At 45.6% G+C, this 14,870-nt stretch overlaps 1 protein-coding gene across 8 annotated transcripts; it reads right to left on the bottom strand.

Annotated features, from left to right (window-relative positions):
• Nucleotides 1-1,334: 1,334 nt before the first annotated feature.
• Nucleotides 1,335-12,064, bottom strand: si:dkeyp-97a10.3 (mucin-5AC). 8 transcript variants are annotated; one of them, XR_003859843.1, is made up of 11 exons: nucleotides 11,820-12,046; nucleotides 11,506-11,562; nucleotides 10,305-10,655; nucleotides 8,923-9,189; nucleotides 6,746-7,033; nucleotides 6,215-6,319; nucleotides 5,985-6,040; nucleotides 3,943-5,880; nucleotides 3,698-3,777; nucleotides 2,497-2,639; nucleotides 1,335-1,974 (listed from the first exon to the last, which is right to left on the bottom strand). XR_003859843.1 is itself a non-coding variant. In XM_029627017.1 (10 exons), the coding sequence occupies exons 1-10, from the start codon at nucleotides 11,954-11,956 to the stop codon at nucleotides 2,606-2,608; spliced, it is 3,198 nt and encodes a 1,065-aa protein (XP_029482877.1). In that variant the 5' UTR covers nucleotides 11,957-12,064; the 3' UTR covers nucleotides 1,335-2,605. The 8 variants fall into 8 exon arrangements, 7 of the variants coding, with proteins under 7 accessions (XP_029482877.1, XP_029482863.1, XP_029482903.1 ...); XM_029627017.1 differs by having other exon boundaries at nucleotides 1,335-2,639; nucleotides 11,935-12,064; XM_029627003.2 differs by having other exon boundaries at nucleotides 1,335-2,639.
• Nucleotides 12,065-14,870: the final 2,806 nt, after the last annotated feature.

Genomic DNA, 14,870 nt, shown 5'->3' on the forward strand with positions numbered 1-14,870 from the left:
TAAGATTATACCAGTAGGCAGTTAAGATTATACCAGTAGGTAGTTAAGATTATACCAGTAGGCAGTTAAGATTATACCAGTAGGCAGTTAAGATTATACCAGTAGGCAGTTAAGATTATACCAGTAGGCAGTTAAGATTATACCAGTAGGTAGTTAAGATTATACCAGTAGGCAGTTAAGATTATACCAGTAGGCAGTTAAGATTATACCAGTAGGTAGTTAAGATTATACCAGTAGGTAGTTAAGATTATACCAGTAGGCAGTTAAGATTATACCAGTAGGTAGTTAAGATTATACCAGTAGGCAGTTAAGATTATACCAGTAGGTAGTTAAGATTATACCAGTAGGCAGTTAAGATTATACCAGTAGGCAGTTAAGATTATACCAGTAGGTAGTTAAGATTATACCAGTAGGCAGTTAAGATTATACCAGTAGGCAGTTAATATTATACCAGTAGGCAGTTAAGATTATACCAGTAGGCAGTTAAGATTATACCAGTAGGTAGTTAAGATTATACCAGTAGGTAGTTAAGATTATACCAGTAGGCAGTTAATACCAGTAGGTAGTTAAGATTATACCAGTAGGTAGTTAAGATTATACCAGTAGGCAGTTAAGATTATACCAGTAGGCAGTTAAGATTATACCAGTAGGCAGTTAAGATTATACCAGTAGGTAGTTAAGATTATACCAGTAGGCAGTTAAGATTATACCAGTAGTTAAGATTATACCAGTTAAGATTTAGTACCAGTAGGTAGTTAAGATTATACCAGTAGGCAGTTAAGATTATACCAGTAGGTAGTTAAGATTATACCAGTAGGCAGTTAAGATTATACCAGTAGGCAGTTAAGATTATACCAGTAGGTAGTTAAGATTATACCAGTAGGCAGTTAAGATTATACCAGTAGGCAGTTAAGATTATACCAGTAGGCAGTTAAGATTATAGCAGTAGGCAGTTAAGATTATACCAGTAGGTAGTTAAGATTATACCAGTAGGTAGTTAAGATTATACCAGTAGGCAGTTAAGATTATACCAGTAGGTAGTTAAGATTATACCAGTAGGTAGTTAAGATTATACCAGTAGGCAGTTAAGATTATACCAGTAGGCAGTTAAGATTATACCAGTAGGCAGTTAAGATTATACCAGTAGGTAGTTAAGATTATACCAGTAGGCAGTTAAGATTATACCAGTAGGCAGTTAAGATTATAGCAGTAGGCAGTTAAGATTATACCAGTAGGTAACATTATATCAAAATGAATGTCATATAATACACTGACATACAGTATTTTCCTGTAAATAAACTCCTCCCAATGATCGACATTCACAAGACACCACGTGGGGCGATCAAAACACTTTATTATCATCAATAAAACATACTGGTCATGAAAAGCATGTTCAATGGAGACCCCTAATCTTTAAAAACCTCAAGTCAAGTAAAGGAACTGGATGGGGAAGAGAGGGGACTTCCAATCCAGAAACAACCCCTAGCCCAGGGTTCCCCAACTGGTCCCCAACTGGCCTCTATTCTGTATTCTCATGGAACATTTATTTTAATATAAAACAGCCTCCCTGAGTCACAAAGACACATATCGCAATGGCAGGGCCAACATATTTACCACGTAACAGGAAAACAAAGACACGAAATGCACATTTTGTTCTAAAGAAAACTAAGATTCCTTCCAAAAGAGATCACTTGTAATGTGCCAATCCCCCACACAAAAGAACATTGTAGTCCCAGAGCAAATTGTTTTGCTTTGCTGAGTCGGGGAAAATGTTGCAGCTCAGCAGCTTCTTTGTGCTGACCTCCTCCACGCATGGCCGCTATTATTTTCCGAGTCATTTAAGCCGCCGAAAAGCGCTTAATTAATAAGCGGCCCATCCATTTGTGGGGTCTCCTTCATAGTTAGTTGCGCATTGCTTCCGAAGCCCAGGCGCCGAAGCGAATCCCCTTAATTGAGTGGTGTCAAGAGAAGCATCTGTAAACAAAAAAGTCAACACATAAATACTTCCATGGAAATATTAAATAAAGCAAGTCGCAGAGGGGTTTTTATTTCCTTCAGAATTTTCACACAATAGTTCCCAGGGGCCAAGTCCATTCAATCAATTGGAATCCGTCCAGCAAGGGTTCTCTTTTCCTGTCCTTGTTCCTGTTTATTCTAGTCACAAGGAGCAACACACACACAGACATGAATGGAAACAAGTCCTCGTTGTTGTGGCAGTGCCTCATTCTCTCTCTGAACACGCTGAATGGGAGAGGCCACGTACACACGGCTTGGAGATTCTCGCCATCAATAAGGCCTTTTTCTCATTCCTACTATTTGGTTGTATGGTGCTTCAGAAAGGACACATCAGTGTGTGTTTTCCAGTGACTCCTTGTCGGTACTGTTGAAAATCAACAGATAACATACAATTGACAGGCAGGAGGAGTCGACTGCGGGAAGTGTGTGTGATAGAGTGTGAGTGGGTGGGTGTGTGTGTGTGTGTGTGCACGTGCATACGTGTGTTTTTGCTTGGTCTCCATTGCTTTAGAGTAGGGCTCCCATAGTCATCCATGCTTGTGTTTCTCCTCTTGTCAGTTGCTGGTGTGTGTGTGTGTGTCCGTTGGCATCACTCAGTGTCTCGGCCTCCCTTGGTGGGTCTGCTGTCGGAGAGAAAGAACAAGACCTTAATTATATACAAGTCGTGTTCAACATAGCCACTGACACACTGGTACGGTAGAGACAGACAAACACCCAGCTAAACTACCCTGGCTGTATCCCTGCCAAATACTCTTGTCATTACTCCAGCAGAAAGATACCAGTCGCTCAACAGAAAGTGCAGGCCCCGGCTATAAAAGCTGCTTGGCATGCTTCCCTGTGACTCGGGTTGCAAAGGGAGGGTATATAACTGGAAGCTTTTGAAGTTTCAACGATGTTATGTAATTTATCACAAGACATCTAGAGGCTCTTTTGGGTACTTCACATTTTCACAGGTGTCTAATTATCTCTGGCCCTCTGCGTGGCCTCATCACGTGTCAAATATTTAAAATAATCAAATAAGATGTATTTTTTAATCTAAATCAATTACAAAGCTGTAAAATGTTATCCTAAATATAAACCATCAACTTAGTGACTTAGTGAATACCACTGTTATGAAATATCCTTTATATATTTATTTGACCGTGTCAATATGGTTCTTGTTGTTAATGTGTTGTCGCCAAACTGGTGGAAAAAAAGTCAATAGTTGCAAGAGTTGCAGAGTTAATTTTAAATAATGCCATAGTTGATTAGGTGCTTTTCTCATGAATTACGCCATTTTCTCTTGTACCATGTGGTCTATTCACTAGAAACTCATGGGCAATATGGACACAGATATATATAAAAAATATATACTATATATGAATACATGAATACTTTTTAAAGTTATTCATGTATAAATAACCAAAGTTACCATAGAAGGCCTGTTAATTACCAAAATCACAGATTACAGTAACTTGAGTAAATTACCAGTAGTTTTGCAACTCTACCCGTGACACACATATTCTAGACATATTATAGGGGCGGCAGGTAGCCTAGTAGTTGGGCCAGTAACCGTAAAGGTTGCTGGATCGAATCCCCGAGCTGACACGGTCAAAATGTGTCATTCTGACCCTGAACTAAACTACCACTGTTCCCCGGTAGGCCGTCACTGTAAATGACAAGTTGATCTTAACTGACTTACATAGTTAAATAAACAAAGTGAATAGGGTTCCATTTGGGACGCGGACTAACTGAGGATGAGAGGTGGGGAAACCTAAGAAACTAAAGTACACAGAGAATGACATAATGAGACAGACATAATGATCACACGTCTGAGACAGAGAGCCGTGTGGCGTTTTTATGAAACATGAAATGGCTAATCAACATATATCAAACATATGGGAACGGTTGGCTCTGATATCAAACACTACTTTGGTGCTTACTTACCTGGCGTGGGTGGGCAGGATTCCTGTGGGCATGTTGAGTACCTTGGCCGTGCCTGTGTGTGTTATCAGCGTGCACGTGGTGGCCATTTCCTGAGTGCGGGTTGGCCGGCATGGTAGCGTCGGGATGTCTGTGGGGCGGGTGGGCGTTGGGGTGTCTCTGTGTGGTGTGTATGTTGACTGGGGGCCTGAGAGGGCCATCGGGGCCCCGGTTTGGAGACTGGTGCTGGGTGCGTTCTCTGGGAATAGTCTGAAACTGAGCCAGAGGGATCACGGGAGGGGGCGTGGGGGGCCGCTGGCGCCCAAGGTTAGGGCCTCGAGCTTGGGTGTTGAGCAGGGCGGCCTGTGTCTGGTGGTTACGGTTGTGAAAAGGGTTAGGGGTCGTCAGTGTGTGCATCTCCAGGGCCGTCTGAGTGAGGCTACTGGGGTTCTGTGTAACAGGCTGTGATATTGCACCCCAACCTTGTGTTGCTGTCTGTCTCTGGTCTTGTGTGGGCTGCGGTATCATATGTGTGTTTCCCCTACCATACTGAATCCCGATTTGTGTCTGTGGGATGTGATTTGGATTTGTTAGAGCTTGAGTGTTGAGTGTGGTGCCTCGGGGCATGTTGGTTATTAGTCCCTGTGGAGCGCCTGGTCCCTGTTGTTGCGGCTGGGGGTTGTGGTGGCTATGTGAGGCATTTTGTTGCCTGGGGCCAGTCTGGCTTTGAGAAGCGGTCTGAGCTGTGATCTGGGACTGAGCTCTGACATCCTGCCGGGCTCTCTGCCTTGGTGTATCGCGTACATGGGAACTGATATGCGACTGTGTGTGGCTTGGAGCCCCAGGCTGATTGTTCGTCCCATGAGTGTGGGGGAGGTTCTGGGCCTGTCTGTCCGCCGTCGGTGCAGCCTTCCTGGGTGTAGATCGGCTCTGTGGGGGGCTCTGGGTCTGTGCTCCTGGCCCACTCCTTCTGGCGTGTGGTTGAAATTGTCTAGCCTGGGACGGAGACTCTGTGCTATCGGAGGTGTAGCTGCTGTCGGGGGAAGCCTGTACCCTTCTGGGGGAGTTGTTGGGGTACGCCGGGGTGCCCCTCAGACGGTCCCAAGGCATTTGTTGGTGGTGTGAGCTGGCACTTGGTGTGGCATGACTGGCATCCCGTGGCACAGAACTGGCCGCTGCTGGGTCGGAGTGTCTAGGCTGGGTATCAGTAGCCTGGTCCCTCTGGCAGGCCTGTGTGTTGGCGTTTCGCTGGAGAGTGTGACTTCGACCACCGTGTGTGTAACCAGTAGGAACAGGACCAGTAGAGACTTGAGGACCAGTGTCTAAGTTACTGTGGTCAACCTGTGAAGGACCACCAGGATATGACACGCCAAGTTGCATCCTGGGATTGGAGTATGACTGTCCAGTCTGTGTGACCGTTTGTGGGTTGTTATTTTGAACTTGAGGAGCACTAACACTGTTGGCTACATTGATGGCACTCCACTGCATTGCACTGTCCTGTGGGCTTGTAAATTGTTGCTGTGACTGTTGGTTGGGATGTTGACCATTAGTTGGATAGGAATTGAGATTGACGTGAACCGTGGGTAGCTGTGCGTTGCTATTTTGCTGGTTGTGTGGCAGTGTGTTAAGGTTAACACCGACCTGAGTAGAACCCGCTTGTATGAGAATGTTTGGATTGTTCGGGTGGTTTTGAGTCATCTGTGGGAGGGTGTCGAGTGTGTTGGCATTCTGAGGTGCAGCAGTGCGTGTGAAAGTGTCGTGGTCCTGCGTGGTGGCATTTCGTGGAAATGAATTGGCATTCTGATGTTGGGCATTGTGTGGGAACCCATTGCTGTTGGCATGGCCATTGTGTTGAAGTGTGTTAGTGTCGCGTGGCGGTGTGTGTGTGTTTTCGCGGACATCGGGTGGGACAGAGTGCTGGCCACCTAAAGTCCGGGTACCAGGTGGAGGGGGCTCTGGAGGCTGAAAAGGAGAGAGAAAGAGAAGAGCAAGAAAGAAATGGGTTAATTGATGAAATAAAGTGCTTTCAGAATGATAATATTTTGGGGGAAAGATGAGTGTCTTACTGTAAGCATGAGGTCTGGGTGTCCCTTTTGTCCTGTGGCCTCCGGTCTTCGGTCAACTGCGATAAGCAACATTGTCACATACAGTATTCAAACATCGTATACACAGGTCAATGTGAATGTTTAGACACAGACAGACAGACAGACAGACAGACAGACAGACAGACAGACAGACAGACAGACAGACAGACAGACAGACAGACAGACAGACAGACAGACAGACTCTCACTCACCTTTCCTCCAGCGCACCAGGAGTACGATGGCCATGATGATTAAGATCAGAGCGACCACACAGCCAATCACTATGCCAGCCACTGCCCCTGCACTGAGGCATGTGCCTGAGACAGAGGGAAACAGGGAAGGAAGGTGTGGAGGGGGGGAGACAGGGACAGAAAGAGTGGGAGGGAGGTGGAGACAGAAATTAATAATGATAATGTGTCACGGACACGGAGCCCAGACAGACAAATAGACGAGGTTTCAGAAAGAGAATGATGAAGTGATGTCAGGGGAAGAGAGGTGAGAGAGAACGAGTGGTGGAAATAAAGGGAAGAACAGTGAAGACAGCTGAAAGTCATAGAAAAAGAGTTTGATTCCCATTGCGAGAGCATTTGGATGAATCAATCTTTCGCTGATGAGCTGGGCTGTGCCAAAATGCTCCCCTCTCTTCACTCAAAGATGGATGCCGCTGCGCCGTCCAAAACGAAACAGTCACCAGAATGAGTCACGGCAGTGGTCAAGGCCAGTGTTCGTCCCGCATAACTCACCCACGATGGCCAGGCCCGTCCCCTGCTCCGACGTGGCGCCCGTGATGGCGTTGCTAGCCACGCACTTGTATTGGCCGCTCTGGTTGGTGGAGAAGGTCTGGAGGCTGAACACGCCACTGTCTGGTTGCCCAGACGCCACGGGTTCATTGTTGTATTGCCAGGAGAAAGTGGCAGGGGGCAGGGAGTCGGACACGCAGGTGAGACGGATCGTCTGGCCTAGTACTGCATCCGCTCCTCCCACACAGTCTACCGGAGAATCATTGCTCAGCACGGGGGTGTCGGGGCCATCTGGAGGTGGAGGGGAGGGGAGGGGAGGGGGGGGGGGGGGGGACATCAACAGACAGACTCAAAGACAAAGCATGTGGCTCACAGACTATCACAGTAAAGTTTCACCTCAAAATTAATGGGGACAATATTACGGGGGTTGGGTATGACTAGTAGCTTCGCGAGTTGCATGATACCAGAAGCTCATGCGGGATCAGTCGGCTCGCGAGGCTTTATGAGTAGTGCTATTATTGCTAATGAGAATTAGCCCTGTAGCCTATTTAGTAATGCACTTATGTGGCTAACTGGTAGTGACATTACTTGGTGTAATGTAGTTGAACAACTAGCTCATATTATTAGCATTTTTTGACTGCTGGGTCATGTACATTAGGCACCAAACAGAAGAAAACAGACTAAAACAAGGAAAGACTACTCTGACTTCACAAAAGTGCCCTAATTAACAGAACCCTGGACACTAGATAGTTACTCACAGTCAGAGCCGGACCACTGCATCTGGGGCCACAGTTTTCCCTGCAATTCTACACTTTTTTTGCCATGGGGCAGAGAGAAAATTGTGCAGTCTTATAGCTAACCTCATGCTACTCTGTGACCACAGAGAGTCGGGACACCCGTTTTAACGTCCCATCCGAAAGACGGCACCCTACACAGGGCAATGTCCCCAATCACTGCCCCGGGGCATTGAGCTATTATTATACTGAACAAAAATGTAAACGCAACATGTAAAATGTTGGTCCCATGTTTCATTAGCTGAAACATTACCTTTCCCATTTGCACAAAAAAAACATATTTCTCTAAAATGTTGAGCACAAATTGGTTACATCCCTGTTAGTGAACATGTCTCCTTTGCCAAAATAATCCATTTACCCAACAGGTGTGGAATATCAAGAAGCTGATCGTTACACAGGTACACTTTCTGCTGGAGACAATAAAAGGCCACTGTAAAATATGCAGTTTTGTCACACAACACAATTCCATAGATGTCTCAAGTTTTGAGGGAGCATGCAATTGGCATGCAGACTGCAGGAATGTCCACCCGAGCTTTTTGCCAGAGAATTTTAGGTTAATTTCTCTACCATAAGCCGCTTCCAACGTCATTGTAGGGAATTTGGCAGTACGTTCAACTGGCCTCACAACCGCAGACCACGTGTAACCACGGCAGCCCAGGACCTCTACATCCGGCTACTTCACCTGTGGGATCGTCTGACACCAGCCACCGAGACAGCTGGTGAAACTGAGGAGTATTTCTGTCTGTAATAATGACCTTTTGTGGGGAAAAATGAATTCTGATTGGCTGGGCCTGACTCTCCAGTGGGTGGGCCTATGCCCTCTCAGACCCACACATGGCTGCCTCCGTGCCCAGTCATGTGAAAACCATAGATTAGGGCCTAATGAATTAATTTCAATTGACTGATTTCCTTATATGAACTGTAACTCAGTAAAATTGTTGAAATTGTTGCAGGTTGCTTTTACATTTTTGTTCAGTATATTTCTTTTTACCAGAGGAAAGAGTGCCTCCTACTGGCACTCCAACACCACTTCCAGCCACATCTGATCTCCAATCCAGGGACTGACCAGGACCGACCCTTAGCTTCAGAGGCAATCCAGCAGTGGGGTGAGGTTTAGAGAAAATTGTGCCGTTATATAGCTAATCTCATGCTATTCTACATACTTTGCCATTATGAGGCTGATAGAAAATGTTGCAGTTTTAAAGCTAATTTACGGTTAATTACAATCCTACACATTTTGCCATGACTTATCAAGTGTTCATATGCCATCTAATCACCCCTGGATTACCCCTGCATGCCAAGTCTGGTATCCGGCCCTGTTCACTGGCCCTGCTCACTGTGTGGTTTATGTTATTAGCATTAGCAGCTGGGCCTGCAATGACTCACAGTAAACTGTGAGGGTCTTTGAGGCGGTTTGAGCGCTGACGAGGTTAGCGACGGTGCAGGAGTAGACCCCGGCATCTTCCCTCCTGGCTGGGTTGATCACCAAGTCGCCCCCTTTGATAGTGACCCTGGAGTTCGAGGTGAGAACAGAGCCCCCTTTACCCCACATCACACTGGTCTCTGTCCCCTTGGTCCAGGTACAGCGCACAGACACATTGCCCCCCTCCAGAGCCACAGACGGCACAAACATAGTCACGCCATCCACTGCATCTAGGGTGGAGAGAGAAGATAAGCAAGGGAGATTATAGACTGGTCCCAAATCGGTTAGTGTTGTCCTGATAACTCCTATGGTCATTGACTACTCTTATGGTCATGCCAACTCCTATGGTAATTGTTACCTCCTATAGTCATTATCATGCCACAAACTATTCTTGGACCAGGCTAGTGAATACTGGAGTAGTAGACTGATTGGGAGATACACACAGGGAGAGCTTTTGAATGAGCCATTATTGGGCTTTCACAGTGTGACCACAGACCGAGGGGGATTCAATTCAAGCTTCAAAAAATATGCTGAAAAATAGAGGGACACTTAGTGTTTTCTGCCTAAACTAATTTTGTTTAATGAAAATAATGGAGGGCTGGGAGAAGAAGCAACATCCAGACATGGGAGCAGATGGTAAATAAAGGGGCAGATGGCAAAAGTGGCTTTCAAGATGCCAATAAGCGCTAGGCCTGGACTAAGAATATAAAGATAGAAGTGCTATCTGTGGCTAAAAATAACAGTAATAACAAACACTAACAGGTCTGGGCAAGCAAGTGGCTATAATCACATTACACTTCATGCTCGATTTTCCACCACTGCTATTCACTTCTGTAATTCTCCTTCCCTCCCTCCTTCCCTCCCTCCCTCCTTTCTCTCCCCCACTACATCCCTCCTTACTTCCCTCCCTCCTTCCCTCCCTTCCTCCTTTCTCTCCCCCACTACATCCCTCCTTCCTTCCCCCCTCCTTCTCTCCCTCCCTCCTTTCCTCCCTCCTTCCCTCCCTCCCTCCTTTCCTCCCTCCCTCCTTTCCTCCCTCCTTCCCATCCTCCTCCTTTCTCTCCCCCACTACATCCCTCCTTCCTTTCCTCCCTCCTTCCCTCCCTCCCTCCTTTCCTCCCTCCTTCCCTCCCTCCCTCCTTTCCTCCCTCCCTCCTTTCCTCCCTCCTTCCCATCCTCCTCCTTTCTCTCCCCACTACATCCCTCCTTCCTTCCCTCCCTCCTTCCCTCCCTCCCTCCCTCCTTTCTCTCCCCCACTACATCCCTCCTTCCTTCCCTCCCTCTTTTCCTCCCTCCCTCCTTTCACTCCATCCTTTCCTCCCTCCCTCCTTTCCTCCCTCCTTACCGAATACCCTGAGCTGTATGGACCTTGAGTTTTGGGCCAGGCCCGTGGTGGGCGAAGGGTCCACCTGCACTGTGTAGTTCCCTGCATCTCCCAGCTGGGCACTGCTGATACGGAGCTGGGTGGCTGTGATGGTGACCCTGCCCTGGTACTGGGTCACAGTGTTGAGCACCGCACTGCCCCCCACCCAAAGCCCCAGGGGGGTCACCCCACCTGGGTATCCCCATGTGATGGAAAACACCTGGGACACTGTGACCACCATGAAGACCGCATCGGTGCCAGTCTGCACCAGGACTGGATCTGACTTAAACTGGATTGAGACCAGGTCCTGGGAGAGAGTGACAGATATGATGACTGGAATGTAGGAAAGGGGGGAGAAGAAAGGAATACAATGACAATCACTTATTTACCTGCTTAATGTCTTACAGTGATTATAACAAGTTATAACACTAGTATGAGAGTGTTTGAGGGGTATAGTTGGGGGAATTATCAAAACACTTTGTAAGCATATAAAAGGCCCCAAAGGTCTTCAGCAGATGAATTATACTAAATCAAATCAATATGCTCAGTCATGGTGGATTGACTTTACAAGGTGTGCATGAGAAGGACAAAATTGAGATGAATTGCACCGAGGTTCCCTCATTGATCATTTGCAGTAAATCAACAGCAGACTTTTAAAGTAGAGGTGGATACTGGATAGAGAAAGTATGACTCAGAGTGTGTGTCCCAAATGGCACCCTGTTCCCTTTATAGTGCCCTACATAGGGTTCCGATCAAGGCCCACAGGGCTATGGTCAAAAGTAGTGCACTGTGTGGTGGAATAGGGTGCCATTTGGGAAACAGTCATGGAAGAGCTGATAAGCCTTTGGACATTGTGTGGTAAAATATCACACACCCTGATAAAGTTGTTAAGCCAAAACTTTGGTTGAATAAATTCACAAGGAGAGATGAGTGTGTGACTTTATTTTTCATTTATGCAATAGAACACACAGACTAAGAATGCAGCCGAGCTGGGGAGGAGTCATTGTTTCTGTCACCTTGGAATTTCCCAAAAATGTAGAGCTACTAGTCCAACCTCTCCCACATTTTAAAAACACACACATCAGCATTCTTTCCACAGGCACACCCTTTTGGTCAGCTTTAGGTTAGGGTAAGTCAACATTGAAGCCCCTGCCAGAAAATTGAGGGAGGAGAGATGCCTTACCTGCCAATGACAGAACTACAGGAAGTAGGTGTACGTTCATCACATAGTCAGGAAAGCCTGTGGAGGATTTTTGACTCAGACTCAAATCACAACTAAATTGAAGTGAATGAAATGTGTCTGTTTAAGACTAATTAAAACGCAGAAAGAAAGAAACCCAGGCTGTGTTCTTCTGAAAACACAAATAGGACATGCTAGTAGCTTAGCGTGCTAGCATTCTAAACCTGACAGAGTACATAAGGTTAATCTATTGTGAATAAACTCACTTGCACTTAATTCAAAACATGTCTTGAAAGATTTTCAATGTCAATACTTACGACAGACTTTTCTCTCTTCTCTCATGTTTCATTTGTAAAAGCCATAAGCAGACTTTTGGCAAAACCAGTTTGTTTAAGTGTGAAAGGTTTCACTTACGGTTTTCTCCACACTCACCTGTCTCCGCCGGTGTATTCATTCGGCCACACCTTAGTAAAACCTCTTGCAATGGAAAATGTTGCGCAATAAAAATAAGAGTTTCTTATAGGACGAATTCAGATAGGTCCATCTCTGTTTCACCCCTTTTCTTCTGTGTGGTTCCTAGTGAATACACCCTTGTCTTGCAGACACACCTGTCCTCTTAAAGGGATCGTTCACCTCAATTACTTGAAAGCAGCATTGTGAGCCTATGGGCCAAGAGAGCACGCAATCCATACTGGGTTTGTTTATTAAGGCACACCAGCTACAAACATCAGTAGCTGATGACAATTGAAGTGAACAAACACCAGTTAGTTTCCATTCAAAATCACAACCATATCCTGCTGTCCTTTCTCAGTTAACACTTGTGGGAATAGTTGTGGCAAAACCTCAAAAAAAAGTATAATTCAAGAGCAAGTTTTACTTGTGTTGAATACTTTACACATGCTCTATTTATAAATGTGGGGAGCTGAATTTCTTTTGAGGTGATTGGATTGTGAAAATACGAATGTGCAAGTGCTGCCCTATAGCAGAGACAGGGAATGATCAAACTCGCAAACGCATATTGTAGCCTTGTAACGTAGGCCGTGTGGAAAATGTATTTAACTATTAAAGCTCAAAATGTAAAAAATCAAATAAAAACATACCTTGTATAAAAAGCTTAAGTTCTATCAATCCTAGCTATTTAAAAACATCCAGAGAAATTAGCTCCCAATAAAGTGAACTAAAGTACAAAGGGCATTTTCTTTCCTTCGTTTTTTCTGTTACTTGGTGGAACTAGGCTATACAGTAATGTTGACCTATGGTCAACATGCATTGTAGTTCCTTGAGAAAGATACATTCATTAACAACAACTATGCGTGAGAGCTCGAAGAGGAAAGTAGACGGCAGTGAAAGGAGCATGCACATGTACGCATCCCAATGAAGACAAAGCAAGGGTGTAACACAAAGCATCGTGACGTTTATAGGTGCATCGGTGATTCTTCCTGAATAAATGAAAGAATGGAGCTCTTGATTGGGCCTAGAAGCCAAGTCTTACTTATTGTTTCTGTGCATTCTTTCTGCACCAATCTACTGGTAGTAGATCACTTCAGGCCCGTAGCTACATAGGACACAGAGGTCCAGACCACTCTAACTTATTTTTGTTTTTTTCTAAAAACCAGTTTTCTAAAAACCAATCTAAACTTCTAGTAATCATGTCGAAAATCACCGATCGGGCATGCAGGGCACGTGCCCAGGGGCCCTGACCTCCAGCGGGCCCCCATTGATTTTTTCATATTAAACATGGCGTAAGTCAGTAAAATGTGTTGAATTTCAGAAAATGTTCTTTTAAAACGGCAAAAAATGCCTCCCCAGCCCATGGCAAATGTGTTGAAGAAATGGAGACAATCTCTAACATCCAAAGCATGGACACCGAGACAGAGGAACAGGGACAGCGGGTGACATGCATATCCATAGATAGTTTAACCTGACATCAAGCCCTCTAGACTGAGGCAACTAGAAAATGTAATTTCCTAGAGAAAATGTATGCTTGCGCTTCTTGCATTATTTATGGTTGTGAAATAAGTTGTAGTGAGTGTAAAATAAAGCTTGTAGGCTTACTATTATCCCTAGTAGGGGTAGTGTTGATGACTTCAGTAGTAATGGTACTGGTGGTAGTAATAGGGTTGCCATAGGCATATGGGTTAGTTAGTGCCCTTGCTGAAATCAAGAACACTAATGCCATACTTATTACATTTGCCTCCCGCTGGCACCTGTAGCACCAACACCAAAATCTATGACAAAGGGAACATCATAAGAGCAAGCTGATAAACTGTGGAAGAGAAAATGTACCATTTCGCCGACTGTTCATAAAAACGTCAATATTCAGACCACTAGGGGACAGGTTTTTTAGACAGGGGATCATGTAGACCTCCCTCTGTAGTAGTAGGGTCTTGATGTTTCCTCCTCTGTGAAGGGTATCAATGATATTATGCCGGACCATATACAACAGACCCTGGCCAACCTTAGTGGGCTTAGCTCAACACGGATAGAAGTCCCAACGGAAATTATTATTATTATTATTATTATTTTCTGTATTTAACTAGGCAAGTCAGTTAAGAACAAATTCTTAATTATAATGACGGCCTACCCCGGCCAAACCCTAACCCGGGCGACGCTGGGCCAATTGTGCGCTGCCATATGGGACTCCAAATCACGGTGGGATGTGATACAGCCTGGAATCAAACCAGGGTCTGTAGTGACGCCTCTAGACCGCTGCACCACTCAGGAGCCGAGTGAAAGGCCCAGATAGCTGCTCAGTTAGTGGCAGTAGTCCCTGCCCAGCTCCCTGGACATACACTACATGATCAAAAGTATGTGGACGTCGAACGTCTCATTCCAATATCATGGGCATTAATATGGAGCTGGTCCCCCATTTGCTGTTTTAACAGCCTACACTCTTCTGGGAAGGCTTTCCACTAGACGTTGGAACATTGCTGCGTGGACTTGCTTCCCTTCAGCCACAAGAGTATTACTGAGGTCAGGCACTGATTTTGGGCGATTAGGCCTGGCTCGCAGTCGGCATTCCAATTCATCCCAAAGGTGTTTGATGGGGTTGAGTTCAGGGCTCTGTGCCCTAGACATAGTTGGCACTATGCATTTGGGCTGGTAGCGTTTTCCTGGCATTCGCCATACCCATATTTTTCCGTCGGACAGCCAGATGGTGAAGCATGATTCAACACCAGAGAACGCATTTCCCATTTCCGGCCATGGAAGCCCATTTCATGAAGCTCCCGACAAACAGTTCTTATGCTGACGTTGCTTCTAGAGGTAGTTTGGAACTAGTGAGTGTTGCAACCGAGGACAGATCATTTTTTACGCGCTTCAGCACTTGCCGGTCCCGTTCTGTGAGCTTCTGTGGCCTACCACTTCGC

Source organism: Oncorhynchus nerka, linkage group LG3 (genome assembly GCF_034236695.1).
Source record: "Oncorhynchus nerka isolate Pitt River linkage group LG3, Oner_Uvic_2.0, whole genome shotgun sequence".
NCBI lineage: Eukaryota > Metazoa > Chordata > Actinopteri > Salmoniformes > Salmonidae > Oncorhynchus > Oncorhynchus nerka.

Coding starts and splice junctions, on each gene's coding strand:
- si:dkeyp-97a10.3 (XM_029627003.2), bottom strand. CDS start 11,844: ATGAGAGAAGAGAGAAAAGTCTGTC. Junction 7,034..8,922: donor AAAGACCCTCACAGTTTACT/GTGAGTCATTGC, acceptor CTCCACCTCCAG/ATGGCCCCGACACCCCCGTG. Junction 6,041..6,214: donor CCTGGTGCGCTGGAGGAAAG/GTGAGTGAGAGT, acceptor TGCTTATCGCAG/TTGACCGAAGACCGGAGGCC.